The sequence below is a fragment of the Lepidochelys kempii genome, chromosome 2 (assembly GCF_965140285.1).
Source record: "Lepidochelys kempii isolate rLepKem1 chromosome 2, rLepKem1.hap1, whole genome shotgun sequence".
NCBI lineage: Eukaryota > Metazoa > Chordata > Testudines > Cheloniidae > Lepidochelys > Lepidochelys kempii.
Genome location: NC_136381.1, coordinates 892,500 through 918,852, shown reverse-complemented (window position 1 = coordinate 918,852; position 26,353 = coordinate 892,500). Strand labels below are relative to the sequence as shown.

Genomic DNA, 26,353 nt, shown 5'->3' with positions numbered 1-26,353 from the left:
GCTACTCATCAAGATAGACCTCAGGCACGGTTTAGTGACAAAGGCATCCGGCCATGTTTGTTGCCCCCTGGGCACGGTCCCAGCGGCCTGTCTCCGTGGTTACAGGCACACTGACACAGGGGTGCTTAGCAGCAAGGAGTGGCTCAGTCAGCAGCGGGAATTTCTGCATTCCTGTTCATTGCTCTGTTAAACCATTGTCTCTTGCACCTGACTGGGATGTGTCTGTACTCACGGGAATAGCTTTATGGAAAGATCTGGTGCCTAGATATTGGCCAACTTCATGTACTGGGCAGTGAACCTGTGAGCGTCTGCTTTAATCCATGGCCTGACTTTGGGTCACAACCTCTGGTTCGGCCTCAGGTCTTGCACCAGGCCCAGGGCTCCAGGCTCTCTCTCCCTACTACACCTCTGTGGATGTGTCAGGGTGCGAGCTCCCCCCAGCAGGGACCAGCCATGGCTGCGAGCTCCTCCCCAGCAGGGACCAGCCCTGGCTGCGAGCTCCCCCCAACAGGGACCAGCCCTGGCTGCGAGCTCCCCCCCAGCAGGGACCAGCCCTGGCTGCGAGCTCCCCCAAGCAGGGACCAGCCCTGGCTGTGAGCTCCCCCAAGCAGGGACCAGCCCTGGTTGTGAGCTCCCCCAAGCAGGGACCAGCCCTGGCTGTGAGCTCCCCCAAGCAGGGACCAGCCCTGGTTGTGAGCTCCCCCTCAGCAGGGACCAGCCCTGGCTGCGAGCTCCCCCTCAGCAGGGACCAGCCCTGGCTGCGAGCTCCCCCTCAGCAGGGACCAGCCCTGGCTGCGAGCTCCCCCTCAGCAGGGATCAGCCCTGGCTGCGAGTTCCCCCCGGCCCCGCAGCAGGGACCAGCCCTGGCTGTGAACTCCCCCCAAGCAGGGACCAGCCCTGGCTGTGAGCTCCCCCCGGCCCCGCAGCAGGGACCAGCCCTGGCTGTGAGCTCCCCCAAGCAGGGACCAGCCCTGGCTGCGAGCTCCCCCCGGCCCCGCAGCAGGGACGAGCCCTGGCTGTGAACTCCCCCCAAGCAGGGACCAGCCCTGGCTGTGAGCTCCCCCCGCCCCAACAGGGACCAGCCCTGGCTGCGAGCTCCCCCCGCAGCAGTTGCACAGACAGTGTGAAGCTGGGAGGAGGGGGCGGGGGTGGCTGTCCCAGGCTGAGGGGGCCCTTTCCCATGGTGACAGCAGCCAGCCCAGTCTGCTGTCTGCTCGGATTCTGCCACACCCCCACCCATGTGAGACCCTGCACAGACCACGGGGCCGCAGGTCAGGGCAGGAGCCTGAGACTAAACACATCACCAGGCACAGCCAGCCAGGGGTCAGGGCCCACGAGAAACACGCCCCCCCCCACCCAGCATCACCCCCTTCTCCGAGCTCCCCCCACCTCACATCTCCCCTGCCCCCCCAATCCAGCATCAGCCCCCTCTGCTAAGCTCCCTGCCCCCCACCCCTTCCCATTAATGGGCTTACATTGCAGCAAGGGAGGGTTAGGTTGGACAATGCAGCTCTGGAATAAATTGCCCAGGGGGGTTGTGGAGTCTCCGTCCTTGGGGATTGTTTAAGAGCAGGTTGGACAGACCCCTGTCGGGATGGCTAGATAGTACTTCGTCTGCCATGGAGTGCAGGGCCTGGACTAGACGACCTCTCGAGTCCCTGCCAGTCCCTACGGTTCTATGCTTCTCTATGGCAGCAGCCCCAGGTGCTCTCAGCGTTACAGGGGCAGGGCTGTGGTGGGTGCTGCACTGGCCGCCACAGTAGATCCCCCAACGGGCCCGTCTGGCCTGGACCTGGGAAGAGTCCGGGCCCACATGCACCCCTGTTCCGAGCCATGCACCTGAGGGAGTGGCAGGTGCCGGCAGCCTTTGAAACCCAGCCAGGAAATTCCCCTCATGTCTTAGGAAAAGTCAATTATTAAAAGTTTCCACAGGGCCTACGCCCTTCGAGTGCCCTGAGAAGCATCCGCCCCCATCCAGCTCCTCCCTATTCCCCCACCCCATCGCCTGGGACTGGGCACGCAGCCTGAACCCACGCACCGTTCCCAGCCCTCGCTGCTGCACCCTGGGTGCCCTGCCGGGACTAGCCAGGTCCCTCTGCAGGAAAAGGCCGGGGCTGGAGTAACTGGAAGCTGCCTGCCCTGCCCCACTCCTGCCCTGACCCCCCACAGCGCCCACTGCTGGAGCTCCCCCCCTGCCCATGCTCCTGCCCTGACCCCCCACAGTGCCCCCTCCCGGGACTAGCTGGGAATCCCTGCAGACAGGTCCCTCTGCAGGGAGAGGCCAGGGCTGGAGTAACCAGGAGCTGCCCCTCTGCCCTGCTCCCACAGCGCCCCCTGCTGGGAGCCCCCCTCCACCCATACTGTTGCCCCGCTCCCCACAGCGCCCTCTGCTGGTTCTGAGGTCTCACACTGTCACTGCCTGACCCCACCTCTCTGTGAGGTCAGAACTTTGGCTAGGAGCAGGGGGCTGGGTTAGCTCACAGAAGCCCCCGCCCCCCAACCTGCAGAGAGCCCGTCGCTGGTCCTGCCCCGAGCAGCCCCTGGCAAAGCGCCCCCGGCCCAGCACGGCCCTCGTGGCATCCAGCCCTGGTGACTGGGACGGGTGCCGTGCAGAGGCAGTGTGGTCCCCAGCCCAGAGCTGGCAGGCCAGGTGCGTGGTCGAGCCTGGTCCTGGGTCCGGCAGAGGAAGCTTCAAGTCTTTCAAGCCGCAGTCCATGGGGCAGAGGGAGGCCCCTGACCAATTCCAAGCCTGCCCCCCTCCCTGCCCAGCATTTGTCCCATCCCTGCCTGGGGTCGGGCAGAGGCCGAGCCACACAGGGGAGCTGGCCTCACACTGAGATGGCACGCTTGGCTGGTGACACGGCGTGCTGCCGACAGGCCTAGGGCTCCCGGGACTCGTTCATGGCCTCGTGCCACTCGCCGCTTGCACCAGAGCCAGCCGTGTCTGCACAGGGCTGTTTTACACAGCAACCGACGGCACCGCCCCTCAGACCCAGAACCCCCACAGCCCCGCGCAAGCGTGGCCATTCCCACCCCGGGGACCCCCGTAGCACAGCCCGGAGTCCTGCCGCACAGAGACAAGGGACTTTCCCAGCACCACAGACGGAACCAGTCCTGGCTCCCAGCCCCACTGCACTACCTACTAGACCCCACTCCCCCCCAGAGCTCGGGATAGAACCCAGAGTCCTGGCTCCAGCCCCCTATGGGGCCTACCGGCTGCACCCTTGCAGCCTCCAAGCCGGGCGCGCGCAGGGAGACGGCTCGTAGCTATTCTCTGTGATCTGCACGGGGCAAACCCAGGCACGTTCTGGCCAGGCAAGTTCCTGCCACGAATGGGGCATGAGCAGGATTGTAGGGCTCATATCCTTGGGGTCTGCCGGAGCCACCCCCCAGGGAGCTCCCCAGAGAGAGCCAGGGCTTCCCATTTACTGTGCGCCGGAGGTGGGGAGTCAGAGGGGAAAGGAGCGAGAGCGAGAGAGTAACAGGGCTCCTGGCAGGGGCAGCGGAGGGCTGCCAACTTTCTACTCGCACAAAACCAAACACCCTTGCCCCACCCCTTATCTGAGGCCCCGCCCCCCACTCCCTCCCACGCCCTCTCTTCATCGCTCGCTCTCCCCCATCCTCGCTCACTCGCCTCATTTTCACCGGGCTGGGGCAGGGGGTTGGGGCGTGGGAGGGGGTGAGGGCTCTGGCTGTGGGGGGTGGGGTTTGGGGTGCAGGAGGGGCTCCAGGCTGGGTGGTGGAGCCGAGGGGTTCAGAATATGGGAGGGGGCTCCAGGCTGAGGCTGGGGGTTGGGGTGTGGGTGGAGGTATGGGCTCTGGGCTGGGGGGGAGGGTTCCAGGGTGGGGGCCAGAAATGAGGGGTTCAGGTTGCAGGAGGGGGCTCTGCGCTGGGGCAGGGGGTTGGAGTGGGGGGGCAATGGGCCATGCATGGCAGGGGCCAGCCCCACTCCGTCCAGGCCCAGTGGGAGGGCACTATTTGCAAACTGGCAGTTGCCAGACGCACACTGCCTGCCCAGCCCTGTGCTGCCAGCCTGCCCCTTCCCCTTGGAGGGCAGGCCCATGCTGCCCCAGACAGCCCCCCACCCAACACCACAACACCCCACCAATTCCCTATAGCCGGAGCCCCCCCGGACCCACTCTGCCCAGCACCCCGCCCAGACCCCTCCACAAATGTACAGCACCCTGCACACCACCACCCCTGCCCACAACTGCCCAGCACCCCCCACAGAGCCCCACTCCCTAGTGCCCCAACACACACATCTTCCCTGCCCCCTCAGAGCCCAGCACCCCCCCAGGCCTCTAAGAGACCCCCTGCCCCACGCCCTGCCTCCCAGCCGCACTCACCAGCCCTGCTTGGAGGTGACTGTGTCTGCCGGGCTGGTCCCGGGCCGGGAATCGGTCCATCCCCGCGGGAGTGGCGCAATCAGCCAGGCCAGGCCCTGCCCCACCAGGGCTCCCGGGGGACCCACTTTCCCTGGAGCGGCCCAGCCAAGCCCCCCCAGCGGCTGAGACCTGAGACTGGCCAGGCTTCTTCCCCAGTCCCAGGCGGCTCGGCTCCGGGGAGACAGGCGGGGCCCCACGGGTGGTGGGAAGCAGAGACTGCCCGGAGCCAGGAGGTGCCCTGGGGTCCGGCCAGGGGGCAGAGAGCAGCAGTGGGCTGGGGGACAGGGATGGAGAGAGGTGGCCTCGGCCGGCCGGCAGGCAGGCTGAGAGGAGCAAGTGGTGGGCGGGGGGAGCCAGCGGGGTCTCGGGGCGCAGGCAAGTGGAGCAGGCCGGGGCCCCTTCTGAGCATGGGCCTGGCTCCGTGGCACCCACTGTAAACCCGGCACTGCCTGCGTGGGGGGGATCGCCAGGTTCCCCGCGCAGTGGGGGGGATCGCTGGGTTCCCTGCGCGGTGGGAGGAGGGATTGACGGGTTCCCCGCGCAGTGAGGGGTGGAGATCGCCAGGTTCCCTGCACGGTGAGGGGGGGATCGCCAGGTTCCTTGCACGGGGGGCGGGGGCGATCGCTGGGTTCCCTGTCGGGGGGGGGAATCGTTCAGTTTCCTCCGTGTCTGCCAGGAGAGGGGTAGATCCTCAAAGTGGGCGGCTGAGCTCTCCCAACCACTCCTGACCCTTGTGGGGCAGACAGCGTGGGGCTGGGAGAAGCCTGATTCCCCCCCCCGCTCCGCCCCTCCAGAGGGGAGGGGAGCAGCCAGCTGGACCCACCTCTCAGCCTGTGCTGAGCCCGCGGCTCTCTGGCCAGGGGCTGTCGTCACCTGTGAGTGCAGCAGCAGGGACCCTCGCTGCTGCCCCAGAGACCTGGCCCAGGCAGCATCCTGCTCCTGCCCCCCCGGGGGTAGCTCTCAGGGCTGGGGGGCCTGTGCGAGGGCCCAGAGTGAAACATTTCTCCCCAGAAGGCAGGGCCCTGGGAGCCGGGCCAAGTGCTTGGGGTGGGGGGCAGGATGGCCAGGGGCGGCTGCAGACTCCTGGCTGCAGGTGGGTGAATTTCAGGAGAGCTGAGACACACTGACCCCGTGAAGTGCTCAGATAAAACCCTGCCCAGGCTGGGCTGGGCGAGGGGCAGCATCAAGCGCTGGGTTCAATATCTAGGGGTTCCTCTTAAGATTACAGAACAGAACCGGCTCGAGCCCCGAGCCAGAGACCTAGGGACCAAGCCCCGGGCCAGAGACCTAGGGACCAAGCCCCGGGCGTCTCTCAGAGGCAGCGCTGGGTCTGCGTGTAACAGAATAACTGTTACTCAAAGGGAGAGGGAACCCAGCTTTAGTTTGGGAAAACACCAACAGTTCCCAAGTGTGGAAACCCTAAGTAAACGACTGCCCCATGGTATGACAGGCAGTGTCTTTTGCCTCAGTTTCCCACCCTGCTGGGTGACAGTCCACAGCCAAATGTCCCTTCGACACACCGCTCCCCGTTCCCTGTGCAGCACCCCAGAATCCAAGGGGGGTGGTCCTGGGGGTCACCTCTTGCCCCCGAGGTCGCTGGTGGTTGAGCGGTGCCTGCGGTTGTGGCTCCGGGCTCTGGCCCCAGCACTGCCGCGGCGTCTAACTGCGGTGCCTCGGGCTGGCTTTCCCCCCGGCCCAGGTCTCGGGTCAGCCCCCCCCCGCCCCCCCGCGCCCCTGGCCGTCTGGTGGGTAGTTACGGCTCTGGCCAGCCGAGAAAGCACCAGGAGTCTCAGCTGGGGGCGGGTCAGCGCTACCTGTCAACTGGGGAGTATACCATGGGGCACGGCACCAGCCAGGAACCGACCCAACCGCTCTGTCTGTCCCTCGCTTCAGCGTCGCTTCCCGCTTAGTGCGTGCGGTTAATCAGCGTGAGCCCCAGCGGGGGCCCGCTCAGTACAGTTTTCTGCTGCCCGAACTCACCCACCCAGGAGAATAACAGTGCATTGCTCCTGGGCTAAAGGGAAGCTTAAACCCAAACTGGTCACTTTGGGCTGCTGGTCACCTAGCTACAGTAGGGCAACCCATGAAAATATGGGGGCTCCTGAGGTCTCTTCCTGCAATTCATCGCTAGATGGCAGAGGAGAGGTCATTCAGACCCCCAGCTCAGTGACTGGACCCCTTGTCACGGCATCCCCCGCGCGATGCTCTGGAACTGCTCCCATGAAGCCAGGCAGGACTCTGGACAGTCTCCTTTCTGGGAGCAGCCTGTCTTCAGGACACAAAGCTCACACAGCTTCCACCTTCCTGGGCCTGACCTCGGAGCATTCAGCATCCTCTGCCCCTCCGGTGCGCTTCCCACAGCGAGTCCGCTCAGGCGGGGTCCTGGGGAAGCCAGAGGGTCCTGCCCCCCAAACTCCGCAGTCAGACGAGACTCTCAGCCAGCCAGAAAACAGAAGGTTTATTAGACGACAGGAACATGTCTAACACAGAGCTTGTAGCTGCAGAGAACAGGACCCCTCAGCTGGGTCCATTTTGGGGGGCAGTGAGCCAGACAACCACATCTGCACTTCACTCCATGTCCCCAGCCAGCCCCAAACTGAAACTCTCTCCAGCCCCTCCTCCTCTGGGCTTTGTCCCTTTCCCGGGACAGGAGGGCACCTGATTCCTTTGTTCTCCAACCCTTTAGCTCTCACCTTGCAGGGGGAAGGGCCCAGGGTCATGAGTTGCCAGGAAACAGGGTGTCGGCCATTCTCTGTGTCCAGACCCCTGCGTACACCTGCCCTCTAGAGCTCTGCAATGATCATACACCCTTACCCCACCCCCTAGATACTTAAGAACTACACAGGGGAAACTGAGGCACCCCCACACTATTCAGAGGAAACATTAAGAACTGTCCACTTCGTCACATCTCTCCCCCCTTCGAGACCGAACTGAGCAGGGTCACTTTAGCCGGTGACCTGGGGAAGTTCGAAGCCACCAACATTCCTGTGGATGCTCCCAGCATCTCTCCCATTCCTTGGTGGGCGTTACACCAGGCCCTTCCAGTTTCACGCCCTCCTTTAGGTTGGGGGTGGTCGATAGCACTCACAGGCTGCATGTGGGAAGGTTTATGCGGCCTGTGCCCTTTGGCCACCCCAAAATCCCCGGGGGTCAAACTGGGATCGGGTCTTCTCCCAGCGCTCCAGTCTGGAGGGCTGCAATTTGGGCTCTATTCGTTAAGAGCCCCCATCTTGACCTGGGCCACATACTGGTCACTTACAGAACTAGCTTGGGAGACATTCCTCTCTCAACAACCTTGTCTCCCCAACAAGCTGGCCAAACACAGCCACTTGGTTATAGGACTGTTTAACTTTCTTAACAACTTCCACTTATCTGAGACCTTCTCAAAGCTATCCACACTGAATCCTTCAACAGGAAAGTCGTGGATCCATTCACAACAGAAAATTTCTGGCTGTTAGGAACTGAAACTTTCTTGATTAAATCACTTTCCCACCCTTCAGTGGCAGTAAAACTGCTTGCAAAGACTCCATGAGGATTTTCTTTCCCAAGGGGCTTTTTCTATGCAACAATTCACCCTTCAGAGAAATTCTGCCCTTACCCTCTTTACGTAGGGCTTGCTACGCGCTATCTCAGAGTTTTCCTGAGCAATAATAGACTCTTTCTGGGTCTCCCTTACATCCAGAATCACCTCTGGCCCATCCGGCGGATTCCTACACAAGCCCCTTTCAAGCAAACTTACAGACTTCCTGGATAAAAGGTTAGAAGCATTCTCCTTCCCTTTGCCACACACAAGTTCAGGAATCTTTTCCTTCTTGCTACAGGTTTCCACACCCTCAGTAGGTAACACAATCACATCATCTTCATGCTCTCCTTGTGCCCTGGCTAGGATCTCACCCTGATTAGACAGAGTTGCTCCACCCTTTCCAACAACACACTAGCAACAGGCAAAATACAAGCACCAGAATTGTCTGGGCTCTGGGATTTTGCATAGACACTAACTGGATGTGACTTAGTTACAGGACAATTCTCCCGAGCAGATGCAAATTAGGACCGTTCCCTTCCTGGGCTTTAGCTGAATCCAGAACCAACTCTGAGACAACTGCAGGACCCTCAACCATCACAGGCTGAAAGGCCCCTTCTCTCTGCTCCACAGACAAAGAAGAGCTGGACACACTTTCTCCTTTCCCAGACACCCAGCTTGGGATCTCATTCCCCTGGTCCCAGCACACAAGGCTGGTCACAGACAACTGCTTGGAGACTGGGGTAGCTCCCTCCATAGGCAAGTCAATACCCCTGACAGACAGAGACCCATTTCCTTCACTGTCCCAATTCTCCACCCAGCTAACAGGTAAGGTCCAGGGACACTCATCTTCCACTCTCCTGGCCTTCCCACCCTGCTGACTAGACAAAGCCATCAGCTCACAAGGCTGCCTGGGCTCATCCAGACTTTCCTTACCCAGCACCTTGCCACTCCCCACAGATCCCCTGCCCTGCCCGTGTCTCCCCCCACTCAGCTGGGGTCTCAGCTCCCACTGTGTTCAGCGCTGCCCTTGCTGTCCCAGTGGGGGTAGACAGCGAGCTCACTGCTTTCCTCACTGCATCAGAGGCAGTGTGAGCCCCCTCTCCGGTGTGCAAGGGGGCGGGGAGCATCTCGCTGTCCCACCCAAGCTCAGGGGTCTGGTTACAGGCAGGCAGGTAGCCTGAGCCTAGCCGCTCCTCCCTGCTCCCAGCCAGGTCATCTGCATTTTCACTGACCATTTCCCTCTCCATCGATTGGTTCCCTGGATCCAAATTCAAACCCTCAGCAGTTACAGGAGCAGGGCCTGGATTGTGTCCCAAAGGGACACAGTCATCCCACAACAGGGTGTCGCAGCTGGTATCCTGGAGAACCCCAACGGCCAGCCAGCCCCATCCCTCCTGGGTCTGCACAGGGATCTGGGCCATAGGCAGGGCGAGGGGTTTCGTCCCTGGGACCCTCACCCAGCTCACACAGCCCCTCAGCATCTGAGGCTGCACCACCCAGGGCCTGACACCAGTTCTCTCTGTCCCAGGATCTCGCCACCCCAGGAATGTCTCCCTATTGACCATCAGCTTCCACCCACTGGAGGTCCGAGGGGGCCTGGCCCCAGGAAACTCCACACAGACATATAGGTTGGGGTCAGGAGTGGGAGCCTGTCCACCTCCCCACCCGGGACATCTGGCTGACGGAGTCTATGGCCTTGGGACCCAGCAAGGGAGCTAGACACTGGGGCTTTTCCGCAGGGTCCCCTTGGTTCAAATCGCCAGCCTGCTCAAAGGCAGTGAGGTGGCATCCACATCCCCCCTCCTCCTTAACCAGGGGCAGCAATTTAGTTTCAAGGTTCCCTGCGGAACTGGCCCCCCCGGGGTCTATTCCCACTCACCCCGGGGAGGTCCCCTAGGCCTCTCCGCTCCCCCACCGCCAGTTCATGCTGCTGCTGCTTCTGCAGCTCTTTCTCGGGCTCTCGCTGTCTCTCACAGTCCTCTTGCTCTCTCAGACTCAGCTCCAATCTCGTCCGTCTCCGATCCCCGGATGGGGAACCCGATCGTGAAGACCCCCGTCAGGTCGGGGACAGGAGTCTTGGGGATGCCTGGCTACTACTCCAGCTGCTCCCAGATCCTGCTATAGCCCCATTTGGGATCAGGAATCTGTTCCTTCGAGCGGTCATCCTCCTCCAAATGCACGCGGTCATCCTCCCTCCAGCTGCACGATTAACTGAGCTTTGGTGAACTTTCCAATGTGCTTGCCCTGAGCAGCGGCTGCCAGGAGGCAGAGCCGGAGCTGGCTGTGCTGGGCACAGAGGAGAGGTAGCAGGGGCTGCTGCTGGGACAAGCAGCTGCTGCTGCCCCAGCGCTGTCCCTGGGACACTGGCCAGGACGCCAGCCTCCCAAGGATGCCCCCTTTCAAAGCCCAGCTTTCTGTACCAGACAGCCCCATGCTAACCCTGGGCCACCTGCTGGATGCTCAGCTGCGAATCCCCCAGCCTCTGCACTGGCTCCTGCAAACAAGGCAGCCATTGCACGAGGGCCGCCGGGGACAGCGGAAATCCCCAGTGCATCGACCTGGGCCCTCAGGTACAGTCCTGGCTGGAATGTCACTGAGCCGCCAGCATCTGGCCCTGCCTGATTCCGTACGCTCATGGAGAACCCGCCCCAGCCTGCCCTGGCCCATTCCCTGCCCACAGATCGCTCAGCCAGGAACCCCTCCCCAGCCACCTGTCCCCCTCGGCTCACTCACCAGGAACCCTCCCCCACCCACCTCAAATCACACAGCCTCCGGCGCGCCCCGCTCCATGGGGTTTCCAGCTGTGACGAAGTGGGACTGTTCTTAATGTTTCCTCTGAATATTGTGGGGGTGCCTCAGTTTCCCCTAGGCAGTTCTTAAGTATCTAGGGGGTGGGGTAAGGGTGTATGATCATTGCAGAGCCCTAGAGGGCAGGTGTGTGCAGGGGTCTGGACACAGAGAATGGCCGACACCCTGATTCCTGGCAACTGATGGCCTGGGGCCTTCCCCCCCCCCCCCCCCCCCCCCCCCCCCCCCCCCCCCCGCAAGGTGAGAGCTAAAGGGTTGGAGAACAAAGGGATCCGGTGACCTCCTGGCCCGGGAAAGGAACAAAGCCCGGGGAGGAGGGGCTGGAGGGAGTTTCAGTTTGGGGCTGGCTGGGACATGGAGTGAAGTGCAGACGTGGTTGTCTGGCTCACTGCCCCCAAAATGGACCCAGCTGAGGGGTCCTGTTCTCTGCACCTGCAAGCTCTATGTTAGACCATGTTCCTGTCGTCTAATAAACCTCTGTGTTACTGGCTGGCTGAGAGTCCCGTCTGACTGTGGAGTTGGGGGGCAGAACCCTCTGGCTTCCCCAGGAGCCCCGCCTGGGCAGACTCACTGGGGAAGCACACGGAGGGGCAGAGGATGCTGAATGCTCCGAGGTCAGGCCCAGGAAGGTGGAAGCTGTGTGAGCTGTGTGTCCTGGAGACAGGCTGCTCACAGAAAGGAGACTTCCCCAGAGTCCCGCCTGGCTTCGTGGGGAGCAGTTCCAGAGCATCGCCCGGGGACGCCGGGACACCGGCTGGCTTTGCTTCCCCCCGCTCCCACCTCCGGCTGCTGCTGAACTCTCCATCCCCACCCTCCCATCAGGAAGAGACAGCTGGAGTCTGCTGCTTATACGTGGCAAAGGGGGTCAGCGAGCCCCTTCCCGCTCATCTCTGACACCTCTAGGCCGCTCCGTGTCACTTCTCTGGTCACACTGGTGGATACACAGGAGCAGGGCTTGTGGGGAACCGGCACCTCCACACAGGGCAATGGCCTTGCGGCTGCACGGACACCCCCAACAGCTCCTCACATGGCAGCCGAGGGGGCAGCAGGCACACGTCATTGCGCTGGGCCAGCATTTGCCGTGCGAGGACGGTGCAAGGGCAGGGGCTCAGGGAGAAGGGGCAGTGCAAAGGCAGAGACTCGGAGAGAAGGGGCTGGGTGGGGGCGGGACTTCAGGGGGCAGGGGTGGCACAAGGGAAGGGGCGGGGCCTCAGGAGAAGGGGCGGGGCTTCAGGGGGAAGGGGCGGCACAAGGGAAGGGCCTCAGAGGAAGGGGCGGTGTTTCAGGGGAAGGGGTGGCACAAGGGAAGGGCCTCAGGGGAAGGGGCAGGGCCTCAAGGGGAAGGGGCGGGGCTTCAAGGAGCGGGGCTTCAGGGGGAAGGGGTGGCACAAGGGAAGGGCCTCAGGGGAAGGGGCGGGGCCTCAGGGGGAAGGGGCGGGGCTTCGCAGAGCGGGGCTTCAGGGGGAAGGGGTGGCACAAGGTAAGGGCCTCAGGGGAAGGGGCGGGGCCTCAGGGGAAGGGGCAGGGCTTCAAGGAGCAGGCCTTCAGGGGGAAAGGGTGGCTCGGCCACAGTTCGGGCCCTGGTGGCCCTGCCATGTTTGCGGGCCTTCTGCCACTCCTGCTGCTCATCCAGCCCACAGGAGGAGGGAGAGTCTTGCCTCTGGCATTTCTCGTCTTGCTCTCACTGTTGTCTGGATGCCTCCAGCCAGGGGGCTGCACTGGCTCCACTCCCTGCCTCTCGTCCGTTCCTGGCATTGTGTCTGCAGAGATACTTCTCTTGTCCACATGTCCCATGAAAACTGCACGTGGCTGTGTCTCATGGAGCCTCTTCTCTCTCTGCAGAGACACGGGCGCTGCCCCGGGAGGTGAGCGAGGCGAGCGCAGCGCAAGAAGGCAGACGGCATGGAGCACCAGCCGGCAGTGAATGGACATGCCACCCCCACAGCTCACCCAAAAGACACCCCAGGAGGAAGTCACTTCCATCAGGGCATGCAGCCTGGCAAGCGGCGACAGACGGGTGTGGAGTCACACGGTGTGGGAGAGCCCCTGGCGGGGACTGGGACCATTGCTGGGGTGTACGTGGAGGCTTCCAAGAAGACAATGAGCTTTTATGATGCCACCAGAGAGCATTTCCTGATGTCTGAGCCAGCACTTGCTCTTCTGGAGGCTCAGGCAGCCACAGGCTCCCTCATTGATCCGGTGGGGAACAAGCAGCTCTCTGTGGCAGAGGCCGTGAGACTGGGGCTGGTAGGCCTGGAGCTGAAAGAAAAGCTGCTGTCTGCAGAGAGAGCAGCGATTGGCTTCATGGACCCCTACACAGATGAGAAGATCTCACTCTATCAAGCCATCCAAAAAGAGCTGCTCGGGCGGGATCGGGGCGCCCGCCTGCTGGAGGTCCAGATCGCCACAGGGGGCCTCGTGGATCCAGCCACCAGCCACCGCCTCCCCATGGACGTTACCTACGAGCAGGGACACTTCGGTGACGAGATGAGCCAGCTCCTCTCTGACCCCAGCTCTGCTGCTGCCAGAGGGTTTCTTGACCCAAACACCAGCGAGACGGTCACCTATCTGGAGCTTAAGAAACGGTGCATGATCGATCCCTCCACAGGGCTCCTCCTCTTGCCTCTGAAAATCACCTTCCCAGGGCTGAGAGGGAGAGTGAGCAGCAGTGAGCTGCTCAGCTCCAGCATCATTGACATGGACACGTTCAGGGCCCTCGAGGAAGGCCGGGTCTCTGTCCAGGAGGTAGCAGAGATGGACCATGTTCAGCAGTACCTGGAGGGCACGGGAAGCATTGCAGGTGTTGCCATACTGCCGACCGGTGAGAGGAAGAGTCTGTACCAGGCGCTGACAGAGCATCTCCTCATGCCAGGCACAGCACTGGCCCTCCTGCAGGCCCAGGCTGCCACTGCCTGCCTGACAGAGCCCACCAAGAGCCAGAGACTCTCAGTTGATGATGGTGTCAAGGCTGGTGTGGTTGGGCCGGAGCTCTATGAGAAGCTGTCATCCGCTGAGAGAGCTGCCACCGGGTACCGAGACCCCTACACTGGGGAGCTGCTCTCTCTGTTTCAAGCCATGAATAAGGGGCTTATTGCCAGGGACCAGGGGACTTACCTACTGGAGGCCCAGCTGGCCACCGGTGGCCTCATCGATCCAGTCCACAATCACCGTGTCCCAGTGGAGGTGGCCTGCCAACGGGGCTACCTCGATGAAGAGATGAAGCGGCTCCTCTTCCATCCCACCCATGACATGAAAGGGTTCTTCGACCCCAACACGAAGGAGACCCTCATGTACGCAGAGTTATTGGAGAGGTGTGTCACTGACCCAGACACCGGTCTCCGTCTGCTGCCGCTCTTCGGAGAAAATGGGGAAGGGTCTCAGGGCATGCATTCCTTCATAGACCACAGGACCCGAATGGCTTTGGAAGACACAACAGTACCCGTGGCCTGTGGCAAATTCAAGGGGAAGTCAGTGTCGCTCTGGAAACTCCTCTTCTCAGACTACTTCACAAACGTGCAAAGGGCCACATTTACCCAGCAGTGCCGCACCGCAACTCTCTCCATGAAGGAACTGGCTAAGACCATCAGCACCACAGTTCAGCAAATGGCTTCCACCGCCAATATCACCTTTGAAGGCCTGAGGCACAAAGTGACCCCTAGCCAGCTCCTGAGCGCTGACATCATCAACAGGGATTTGTTTGAGAAACTCAGCCAAGGGGAGACATCAGCCAGAGAAGTTGTCTGCATGGACACAGTCAGGAAGTACCTGGAAGGGACAGGCAGTATCAGTGGGTTGCTGCTGCCCGATTCCCAGGAGAAAATCAGCATCTACCAGGCAAAGAGGAAAGGCCTTCTAATGCCAGGGACATCCCTCATCCTCCTCGAGGCACAGGCTGCCACTGGATTCATCATCGACCCAGCTGCAAACAAGAAATATTCTGTGGAGGAGGCTCTGCGAGCCAATGTCATCGGCCCAGATATTTACAACAAGCTTCTGGCAGCAGAGAAAGCAGTCACTGGCTACAAAGACCCCTACACCGGCAACAAGATCTCCCTCTTCCAGGCCATGAGCAAAGGCCACATCATCAGAGACCACGGCATCCGCCTGCTGGAGGCCCAGATCGCCACCGGCGGCATCATCGACCCCTTGCACAGTCACCGTCTCCCTGTGGAGGTGGCTTACAAGCGGGGCTACTTTGACAAGAAGATGAACCGGATCCTCTCTGACCCCAGCGTTGACACCAAGGGCTTCTTCGACCCCAACACGCACGAGAACCTCACGTACTTGCAGCTGAAGGAGAAGTGCATCACAGAGCCCTCCACTGGACTCTGCCTCCTGCCTCTGAACAGCAAGAAGCGTCAGTTCATCAATGACACCACCAAACAAGCCTTCAGGAGCACCTGGCTCCTCGTGAAGTATGGGAGGTTCCAAGGAGAAAGGGTCTCTGTGTGGGACCTGTTGAACTCTGAGTATTTCAGCGAGGGAAAGCGGCGGGAGATATTTAATCACTACCAGCTGCGGAAGCTCACCCTGGAGCAGATCAGACTCATGTTGGAGGAAGAGATGAAAAAATGGGCCCACATCAAATTCCCAGCCATGAGAGGCAGCGTCACGGCCTACCACCTGCTAGAAACTGGCATCATAGACAAGGCCCTGTTCGAGAGGGTGCTGGAGGGAGCCGTGAGCCCGGAGGATGTCCTGTGCATGGACTCTGTCTGCAAATACCTCTACGGCTCTGGCAGCATTGGGGGGATTGTGCTCCAGCCATCAAACCAGAGAATGAGCATCTATGAAGCCATGAAGCAGAAGATTGTGATGCCAGGGGTGGCTCTCCCACTGCTCGAGGCCCAGGCTGCTACTGGCTTCGTCATCAACCCAGTGAACAACCAGAAGCTGTGCGTTGATGAAGCCGTAAGGGAAGGGGTTATCGGGCCAGAACTCCATGAGAAACTGCAGCACGCAGAAGGAGCTGTAATGGGCTATAAAGACCCTTTCACCGGAGAAAAGATCTCCCTCTTCCAAGCCATGAAGAAGGGCCTCATCGCTGACAAACAGGCTATTCAGCTCATGGAAGCCCAGATTGCCACAGGAGGCATCATCGACCCTCACCATGGCCACTATGTCCCTGTGGAATTTGCCCAGAAACAAGGCTACTTGGACGAGGACATGAGCAAAACCCTCTCTAGTGCCTCTGATAATACCAGGGTCTACTGCATCCCCAACAGCAAGGAGCCTGTGACCTACGCTCAGCTCATCGCTCACTGCCAGAAGGATGAAAACTCTGGCCTCCACTTGCTGCCTTTGCCACAGACAGCTGTGCCTGTCTGCACAGATGAGCAGATCCAGAAGCTATTCAAGGACACCATGGTGAAGGCAAAAGGGGTCTCCCTCTGGGAGCTGATCCACTCTGGCTACTTCACTGAGGAGCAGAGAAATGACTTTGTGGAGAAGTACCGGTCTGAGGACGTGTCTGTCTGGCAGCTGGTCACTCTTGTCCTGAAGCTTGTTGAGGAAATAGAGATGAAAGCCCATACCCACATCACCTTTGAAGGCCTGCGGGGCAGCGTGCCTGCTGTCTGGCTGTTCGATGCTGGCATCATTACTGAGAAGACGTTCGTGGAGCTGGCTAAGGGAAAACAAACAGCTGGAGAGGTAGCCAAGATGGAGAGCGTGAAGAGATACTTACAGGGCACAGGGAGCATTGCTGGGATTTTCATACAGGCCTCCAAGAAGAGGATGAGCATTTACCAAGCAATGAAAAACAATCTCCTCCTGCCCGGGACAGGGGTGTTGTTGCTAGAGGCTCAAGCAGCCACAGGAGCTGTTATAGACCCAGTAACAAACCAGAAACTTGGTGTGGAGGATGCCGTCAAAGCAGCCATTGTCGGTGAGGAACTCATGGAGAAGCTGCTTCTAGCAGAGAGAGCAGTGACTGGTTACACAGACCCATACACGGGGAACTCAATCTCAGTCTGTCAAGCAGTCAGGAAAGGCCTCATTCCCATGAGTGATGCTGTTCCCTTAATAGAGGCCCAGCTGGCTACAGGAGGGGTCATCGATCCCATCCACCATCATCATCTTCCTCTTCCTGCTGCCTACATGCATGGCTTTTATGATGAAGAAATGAACCAGGCCCTATCCCAGCCCACTGACAACACCAAAGTCTTCTTTGATCCAAACACAAAGGAAAACTTGACCTACCAGCAGCTGAAAGACAAGTGTGTCCCTGATGCTGAGACAGGCCTCTGGCTACTACCTCTGTCTGAAACTGCAGCATTCTATGTGGACAAACAAACCATGGAGGTGCTGAAATCTGTGACAGTCTGTGTCGCAGTAGGTCGGTTCAAAGGGCAAACAGTTTCCCTCTGGGACCTTCTCAATTCCGAGTATATCACAGACTGCAAGCAGAGAGAGCTGGTGAAACTATACAAAGGGGAGAACACTGTGGCCCTGCAAGAAATCATCACCACCATTACCACAATCATTGAAGAATCTGAGAAGCAAGGCAAGAGGTTCACGTTCAAGGGCCTGCGGAAGCAGGTGTCTGCCAGCGACCTCTTCGAGTCTCAGCTGATAGACAAGAAAACCCTGGATGAACTCAAGCAGGGACAGAAAACTGTCAAAGAAGTCACAGAGATGGACTCCGTCCGGAGATACCTGGAGGGGGGTAACTTCATAGCTGGAGTGCTAATACAGCCAGCCAATGAGAAGATGAGCATCTACCAGGCTATGACGAGACGCATGCTGAGGCCGGGCACCGCGCTGGTGTTGCTGGAGGCGCAGGCTGCCACCGGGTTTGTTATTGACCCGGTGAAGAACAAGAGGCTGTCAGTGGAGGAGGCACTTGCTGCTGGGCTCATTGGACAAGAGGTCTATGAAAAGCTGCTGTCTGCAGAGAGAGCAGTGACCGGATACACTGATCCCTACACAAAAGGCCAAATCTCCCTCTTCGAAGCCATGAACCAGGGACTGATCCTCAAGAGCCATGGCATCCGCCTGCTCGAGGCCCAGGTTGCCACTGGAGGCATCATCGACCCCGTGCACAGTCACCGCCTCCCCGTGGAGGTGGCTTACAAGCGGGGCTACTTTGACGAAGAGATGAACCGGATCCTCTGTGACCCCAGCGACGACACCAAGGGCTTCTTCGACCCCAACACTCATGAGAACCTCACCTACATACAACTCCTGGAGAGATGTGTCCAAGACCCTGAGACTGGGCTGTACATGCTCCAAATAGTAAAGCATGGGGGGAGATACTTCTATATCGATGAGTCAATGAAACAATTTTTATGCTCAAAACCCATTAAAATGCATGTTGGGAAGTTCAAAGGCCAAACAGTGTCCCTCTGGGACCTGCTCTGCTCTCAGTACATCTCAGAACAGAAAAGAAAAGAACTAGTGAAGCAATATAAATGTGAAACCCTGACAATAGAACAGCTCATCACAGTCATCACCACCATCATTCAGGAAATGGAACTCAGAACCCAAGCCCTTAAGGTAAAAGGACTCAGAGGAGATGTATCAGTGTCAGAGTTATTCAATGCTGAGATAATTGACAAAACAACACTGGACAATCTGCAAAAAGGAACTCTCACAGTCCATAAACTCACCCAAATGGATTCTGTCAAGAGGTATCTGGATGGAACTGGCTGCATTGCTGGAGTTCTGCTGCCAGCCAAGAAAGAGAGAATGAGCATCTACCAGGCCCGAGAGAGAGGTCTCCTAACACCAGAATCAGCGCTGGTGCTGCTGGAGGCGCAGGCTGCCACGGGCTTTATCATTGACCCGCTGAAGAACGAGAAGCTGTCCGTCGATGAAGCCGTCTCCGCCGGCCTGGTGGGCAGTGAGATTCAGGAGAAGCTGCTCTCTGCAGAGAGAGCAGTGACCGGATACACTGACCCCTACACAGGCAACAAGATCTCCCTCTTCCAGGCCATGAAGAAAGACCTGCTCATCAAAGACTACGGCATCCCCCTGCTGGAGGCCCAGATCGCCACTGGCGGCATCATCGACCCCGTGCACAGTCACCGCCTCCCCGTGGAGATGGCTTACAAGCGGGGATATTTGGACGATGACACATTTCTCCTTCTTTCTGATCCACAACATGGCAACAAACGATTTATGGATCCTAACACCAAGGAAAAACTCAGTTATGCGCAGCTTCTGCACAGATGTAGCAAAGACCCAGAAACAGGACTGTGCCTGCTTCAGATAATAGAAAAGAAGGAAGACTATTTCTACACTGATGAGCAAACAAAAAATACAATGTTATCCACCATGGTTCAAGTACAGGTAGGGAAATACAAAGGACATAATTTATCTCTATGGGAACTCCTCTGTTCCGAATATATCACTGAGGAAAAGAGAAAAGAATTGGTAAAACGATACAAAAAGGAATCCACAGCTATTCTACAAAAGATCATTGATATCATCTTAACCATTATACATGAAAAAGAGAGGAGCAGAAAAGATATATGGTTCCAGGGAATCAGACAAAAAATCACTGCATCAGAACTACTCAATGCACAGATAATTACCAAGGACACAATGGAAAAGCTAGAGGAAGGAAAACAGACTGCAAAAGATATAGCAAAGATGGATGCCATAAAGAGATACCTTGAAGGAACTAGCTGCATTGCCGGAGTCCTTGTGCCGTCCAACACAGACCCGTCCAGGACAGAGAAGATGAACATCTATCAGGCCATGTGGAAGGGGATTCTGAGGCCGGGCACCGCGCTGGTGCTGCTGGAGGCGCAGGCTGCCACCGGCTTTATCACTGACCCGCTGAAGAACGAGAAGCTGTCCGTCGATGAAGCCGTCTCCGCTGGCCTGGTGGGCAGTGAGGTTCACAAGAAGCTGCTCTCTGCAGAGAGAGCAGTGACCGGATACACCGACCCCTACACAGGCAACAAGATCTCCCTCTTCCAGGCCATGAAGAAAGACCTGCTCGTCAAAGACCACGGCATCCGCCTGCTGGAGGCCCAGATCGCCACCGGCGGCATCATCGACCCCGTGCACAGTCACCGCCTCCCCGTGGAGGTGGCTTACAAGCGGGGCTACTTCGACGAAGAGATGAACCGGATCCTCTGTGACCCCAGCGATGACACCAAGGGCTTCTTCGACCCCAACACTCACGAGAACCTCACCTACATGCAGCTCCTCAGCAGATGCGTCCCAGACCCAGACACGGGGCTCCTTATGCTTCAGCTGATGCACAAAGGCTCCGTGCTCTTCCAGCTAGATGAACAAACACGAATCTCCTTACAGTCTGCCCCTGCCACCGTCAGCGTGGGACTCTTCCAGGGGCAGAACGTGACCGTGTGGGAGCTTCTCTTCTCCAGGTACGTCCCTGACCAAAAAAGGCAGGAGCTTCTGAAGAAGTACAAAGCGGGGACGCTAACCATTCAGGAAATGACAACCATCATCACCAGCCTCATCACCGAGACCGAGAAAAAGAGCGGCAAAGAGCCCAGAGGAGTGGAAGGCCCCTGCCGAGAGGAGAGAACATCCGGGAGAGCTGCCAGCGCCCCTTCTCCGCAGGACGAACAAGCGGAAAAGACTCTCCGGCTCGCCACCGTCGATGTATCGGTCGGCGAGTTCCAAGGGCGAAAGGTCTCCGTGTGGGAACTTCTCTTCTCCAAATACCTCTCGGAAGAGAAAAGGCAGGAGGTGCTGGAGAAGTACAGAGCAGGGACCGTGACCCTGGAGGAGCTGGTCAGAATCCTCACCACCATCGTTGAGGAGAAAGAAGAGAGAAGCAGCAAACTGAAGTTCTCCGGCCTCAGGAGGCAGGTGACTGCCTCAGAGCTGTTCAGCTCTGACATTATTGACCAGAACACGCTGACTGAACTCACCCAGGGCACCAAGACGGTGCAGGAGATCACGGAAATGGATTCCGTAAAGAGATACCTCCAAGGCACGAGCTGCATTGCCGGAGTCCTTGTGCCGTCCAACACAGACCCGTCCAGGACAGAGAAGATGAGCATCTACCAGGCCATGTGGAAGGGGATTCTGAGGCCGGGCACCGCGCTGGTGCTGCTGGAGGCACAGGCTGCCACCGGCTTTATCACTGACCCGCTGAAGAACGAGAAGCTGTCCGTCGATGAAGCCGTCTCCGCCGGCCTGGTGGGCAGTGAGGTTCACGAGAAGCTGCTCTCTGCAGAGAGAGCAGTGACCGGATACACCGACCCCTACACAGGCAACAAGATCTCCCTCTTCCAGGCCATGAAGAAAGACCTGCTCGTCAAAGACCACGGCATCCGCCTGCTGGAGGCCCAGATTGCCACCGGCGGCATCATCGACCCCGTGCACAGTCACCGCCTCCCCGTGGAGGTGGCTTACAAGCGGGGCTACTTCGACGAAGAGATGAACCGGATCCTCTGTGACCCCAGCGACGACACCAAGGGCTTCTTCGACCCCAACACTCACGAGAACCTCACCTACATGCAGCTCCTCAGCAGATGCGTCCCAGACCCAGACACGGGGCTCCTTATGCTTCAGCTGATGCACAAAGGCTCCGTGCTCTTCCAGCTAGATGAACAAACACGAATCTCCTTACAGTCTGCCCCTGCCACCGTCAGCGTGGGACTCTTCCAGGGGCAGAACGTGACCGTGTGGGAGCTTCTCTTCTCCAGGTACGTCCCTGACCAAAAAAGGCAGGAGCTTCTGAAGAAGTACAAAGCGGGGACGCTAACCATTCAGGAAATGACAACCATCATCACCAGCCTCATCACCGAGACCGAGAAAAAGAGCGGCAAAGAGCCCAGAGGAGTGGAAGGCCCCTGCCGAGAGGAGAGAACATCCGGGAGAGCTGCCAGCGCCCCTTCTCCGCAGGACGAACAAGCGGAAAAGACTCTCCGGCTCGCCACCGTCGATGTATCGGTCGGCGAGTTCCAAGGGCGAAAGGTCTCCGTGTGGGAACTTCTCTTCTCCAAATACCTCTCGGAAGAGAAAAGGCAGGAGGTGCTGGAGAAGTACAGAGCAGGGACCGTGACCCTGGAGGAGCTGGTCAGAATCCTCACCACCATCGTTGAGGAGAAAGAAGAGAGAAGCAGCAAACTGAAGTTCTCCGGCCTCAGGAGGCAGGTGACTGCCTCAGAGCTGTTCAGCTCTGACATTATTGACCAGAACACGCTGACTGAACTCACCCAGGGCACCAAGACGGTGCAGGAGATCACGGAAATGGATTCCGTAAAGAGATACCTCCAAGGCACGAGCTGCATTGCCGGAGTCCTTGTGCCGTCCAACACAGACCCGTCCAGGACAGAGAAGATGAGCATCTACCAGGCCATGTGGAAGGGGATTCTGAGGCCGGGCACCGCGCTGGTGCTGCTGGAGGCGCAGGCTGCCACCGGCTTTATCACTGACCCGCTGAAGAACGAGAAGCTGTCCGTCGATGAAGCCGTCTCCGCCGGCCTGGTGGGCAGTGAGGTTCACGAGAAGCTGCTCTCTGCAGAGAGAGCAGTGACCGGATACACCGACCCCTACACAGGCAACAAGATCTCCCTCTTCCAGGCCATGAAGAAAGACCTGCTCGTCAAAGACCACGGCATCCGCCTGCTGGAGGCCCAGATCGCCACCGGCGGCATCATCGACCCCGTGCACAGTCACCGCCTCCCCGTGGAGGTGGCTTACAAGCGGGGCTACTTCGACGAAGAGATGAACCGGATCCTCTGTGACCCCAGCGACGACACCAAGGGCTTCTTCGACCCCAACACTCACGAGAACCTCACCTACATGCAGCTCCTCAGCAGATGCGTCCCAGACCCAGACACGGGGCTCCTTATGCTTCAGCTGATGCACAAAGGCTCCGTGCTCTTCCAGCTAGGTGAACAAACACGAATCTCCTTACAGTCTGCCCCTGCCACCGTCAGCGAGGGACTCTTCCAGGGGCAGAACGTGACCGTGTGGGAGCTTCTCTTCTCCAGGTACGTCCCTGACCAAAAAAGGCAGGAGCTTCTGAAGAAGTACAAAGCGGGGACGCTAACCATTCAGGAAATGACAACCATCATCACCACCCTCATCACCGAGACCGAGAAAAAGAGCGGCAAAGAGCCCAGAGGAGTGGAAGGCCCCTGCCGAGAGGAGAGAACATCCGGGAGAGCTGCCAGCGCCCCTTCTCCGCAGGACGAACAAGCGGAAAAGACTCTCCGGCTCGCCACCGTCGATGTATCGGTCGGCGAGTTCCAAGGGCGAAAGGTCTCCGTGTGGGAACTTCTCTTCTCCAAATACCTCTCGGAAGAGAAAAGGCAGGAGGTGCTGGAGAAGTACAGAGCAGGGACCGTGACCCTGGAGGAGCTGGTCAGAATCCTCACCACCATCGTTGAGGAGAAAGAAGAGAGAAGCAGCAAACTGAAGTTCTCCGGCCTCAGGAGGCAGGTGACTGCCTCAGAGCTGTTCAGCTCTGACATTATTGACCAGAACACGCTGACTGAACTCACCCAGGGCACCAAGACGGTGCAGGAGATCACGGAAATGGATTCCGTAAAGAGATACCTCCAAGGCACGAGCTGCATTGCCGGAGTCCTTGTGCCGTCCAACACAGACCCGTCCAGGACAGAGAAGATGAGCATCTACCAGGCCATGTGGAAGGGGATTCTGAGGCCGGGCACCGCACTGGTGCTGCTGGAGGCGCAGGCTGCCACCGGCTTTATCACTGACCCGCTGAAGAACGAGAAGCTGTCTGTCGATGAAGCCGTCTCCGCCGGCCTGGTGGGCAGTGAGGTTCACGAGAAGCTGCTCTCTGCAGAGAGAGCAGTGACCGGATACACCGACCCCTACACAGGCAACAAGATCTCCCTCTTCCAGGCCATGAAGAAAGACCTGCTCGTCAAAGACCACGGCATCCGCCTGCTGGAGGCCCAGATTGCCACCGGCGGCATCATCGACCCCGTGCACAGTCACCGCCTCCCCGTGGAGGTGGCTTACAAGCGGGGCTACTTCGACGAAGAGATGAACCGGATCCTCTGTGACCCCAGCGACGACACCAAGGGCTTCTTCGACCCCAACACTCACGAGAACCTCACCTACATGCAGCTCCTCAGCAGATGCGTCCCAGACCCAGACACGGGGCTCTGTTTGCTGAAGGTGGGGATGAACTAATTATATTTCATTTTATGACTGTGACCCAGTTTTGTTTTATTTTGCAAATAGCAGTTTTTATCTCTTTGTCTGAAGTCATTCTGTCTCTGTGAGCACTGGTGTTCTGTTCCTCTGTTTGTTTGGTGAAATTCTCAGCGTGCTTTGCAGGACAAAGGTCTCAGTGATGCTTCTCTTTGTTATCATCCTCTTTTACTCAGGCCTGTCTGCTTACTGCTTGCCGTGGAATGCCATGTAAAATGTCTCCCAGGTTGTCAGGGATATTGGGTCCCTGATATTGCACAACCCTCTGGGTCATGCGGCAATTGTACTGAATTACCTCAGGGAATCTCAGGGTAACGTGCAATCCCCGTGTTCTCCTGGACCAAAGAATGCATTGCAGCCGCTGTGGGAAGGAAAGGTGCTCAGCGTAGGCCAGGGTAAGGGAGGAAGTGGCTGGGTCTTCTCTTTCCAGGTTCTGCTCAGGATAGTTCCAGAATCGGAATTCCAACGTTTTTCAAGTCAGAGTTGAGGCTGAGTGGCGGGGGGAGACTGCAGGTCTGGATCGAGGAGTATCAGCAGAGCTGGGTGGAGGCCAGAAGTGGAAGACTTGTCAGGGGAGTGGGTTGCATTGGCAGAGTTGAGCGGCAGAGGGTTGCACAGCATTGGCCTGCATGATTCTCGTCGATTTGATTTAGTTTCTCCAAGTGCACCCCTCCCTGAGTGATCCAATGCCATGTTAGTCTGTAGCGGGGGATACTGTTTCCCTCCCCTTTCGAGCACTAGACTCACTCAGAAACACAGTGGTATGTTGTTTTCAAAGTCCTCCTTCCCGCCTGACAGCTGCCCTGGAGCTGAGGTCTGTGAACTCTAGCCAGGAGCTGAGGAATCATGAGGCATATTTTCAGAAGGGTTTGTTTATTCAAAATTGGGTTTGCAACATGGACTTTTCAGTGGAGCAGCCAGAAATAAAGGGGCCTTTCCCGTCTGACAGGGCATTTCCAGACAGGTCTATCCCAGGCTCAGCTCCTCTTCTCCTTCCAACTCCTGAGCTCGCTTTGCCAACGTTCTACGCCTGCTTGAAGCCTCGGGGGTTCCCAGGTGCTGACCAGCTCTCCTCTCTCAATAAAGGGAATCTTTAATCACCTGCAGAGGATGACGTGAGCAGAATGGATCTTTGTCTTAACTAACCCCGCCAAAGTGGCCTCTGCAGCTGTGTGATGGAATATGGATTCAACCCCAGGACTTCTAAAGCTGCCACTGGATAAAGGGCAGCGCGTCAGTGGTCAGATCCAGATCAAGCCCTGAGCCAGGCAGAGAGCAGAGATCTTAGCGGAAGGGGAGGCAGCTTTGTTCCAGTAGGAAACCTGTGTCTCCCTATTACAGACCCTGGGACCCTCAGAAGCCAACGCTGTGCATTGGCCGTGGACAAACCCCAAGAGATTTGGGGAGCAGGAAACAGGCCCAGAGTTGCCCTGTTACCGTGACAGCGGCAGGATGCAGCACTATCAGTGTGGAAGGCACTTTACGGGTTAACGACCTGATTAGTCCCTGGGCCCTCCCTCCACAGGAGGCCGGTCAGTCCCTGTCCCCATCCCCATCCAGGAGGCTAAACCACACCTGTCTGTGCTGGGATTAGGCCGGCCAGTCTTCGCAGCCCTAGTCTGTGGCAGTGCAGTGCCATCTGCAGGAAGCCGTAATTCCTGAGCTCGTGCAAACTGACAGCTTTGAAACCACCCCTGCAGACTGCTGCACCTTAGAGACTAACCAATTTATCTGAGCATGAGCTTTCGTGAGCTACAGCTCACTTCATCGGATGCATACTGTGGAAAGTGTATAAAATATACACTTTTTATACACACAAAGCATGAAAAAATGGGTGTTTACCACTACAAAAGGTTTTCTCTCCTCCCACAAACCCACTCTCCTGCTGGTAATAGCTTATCTAAAGTGATCACTCTCCTTACAATGTGTATGAAATCAAGTTGGGCCATTTCCAGCACAAATCCAGGGTTTAACAAGAATGTCTGGGGGGGTGGGGGGGTAGGAAAAAACAAGGGGAAATAGGTTACCTTGCATAATGACTTAGCCACTCCCAGTCTCTATTCAAGCCTAAGTTAATTGTATCCAATTTGCATATGAATTTCAATTCAACAGTCTCTCGCTGGAGTCTGGTTTTGAAGTTTTTTTGTTGTAATATCACAACTTTCATGTCTGTAATCGCGTGACCAGAGAGATTGAAGTGTTCTCCGACTGGTTTATGAATGTTATAATTCTTGACATCTGATTTGTGTCCATTTATTCTTTTACGTAGAGACTGTCCAGTTTGAAAAAATGGGTGTTTACCACTACAAAAGGTTTTTTCTCCCCCCACCCCACGCTCCTGCTGGTAATAGCTTATTATGATAATCAAGGTGGGCCATTTCCAGCACAAATCCAGTGTTTAAAGTACAGAAGATCTATTTTCCGTACTTTAAACCCTGGATTTGTGCTGGAAATGGCCCACCTTGATTATTAAACCCTGGATTTGTGCTGGAAATGGCCCACCTTGATTATCAT

The 26,353-nt window shown here is 58.0% G+C and overlaps 1 protein-coding gene across 1 annotated transcript; it reads left to right on the top strand.

Annotated features, from left to right (window-relative positions):
- The first annotated feature begins 12,619 nt into the window (after positions 1–12,619).
- On the top strand, positions 12,620–24,649 carry EPPK1 (epiplakin 1). The gene has a single exon (XM_078851918.1). The coding sequence runs from the start codon at positions 12,620–12,622 to the stop codon at positions 23,816–23,818; it is 11,199 nt and encodes a 3,732-aa protein (XP_078708044.1). The 3' UTR covers positions 23,819–24,649.
- Positions 24,650–26,353: the final 1,704 nt, after the last annotated feature.

What these genes read in the sequence shown, in the direction of transcription:
- EPPK1 (XM_078851918.1), top strand. Translation starts at nt 12,620, where the DNA reads ATGGAGCACCAGCCGGCAGTGAATGGACATGCCACCCCCACAGCTCAC.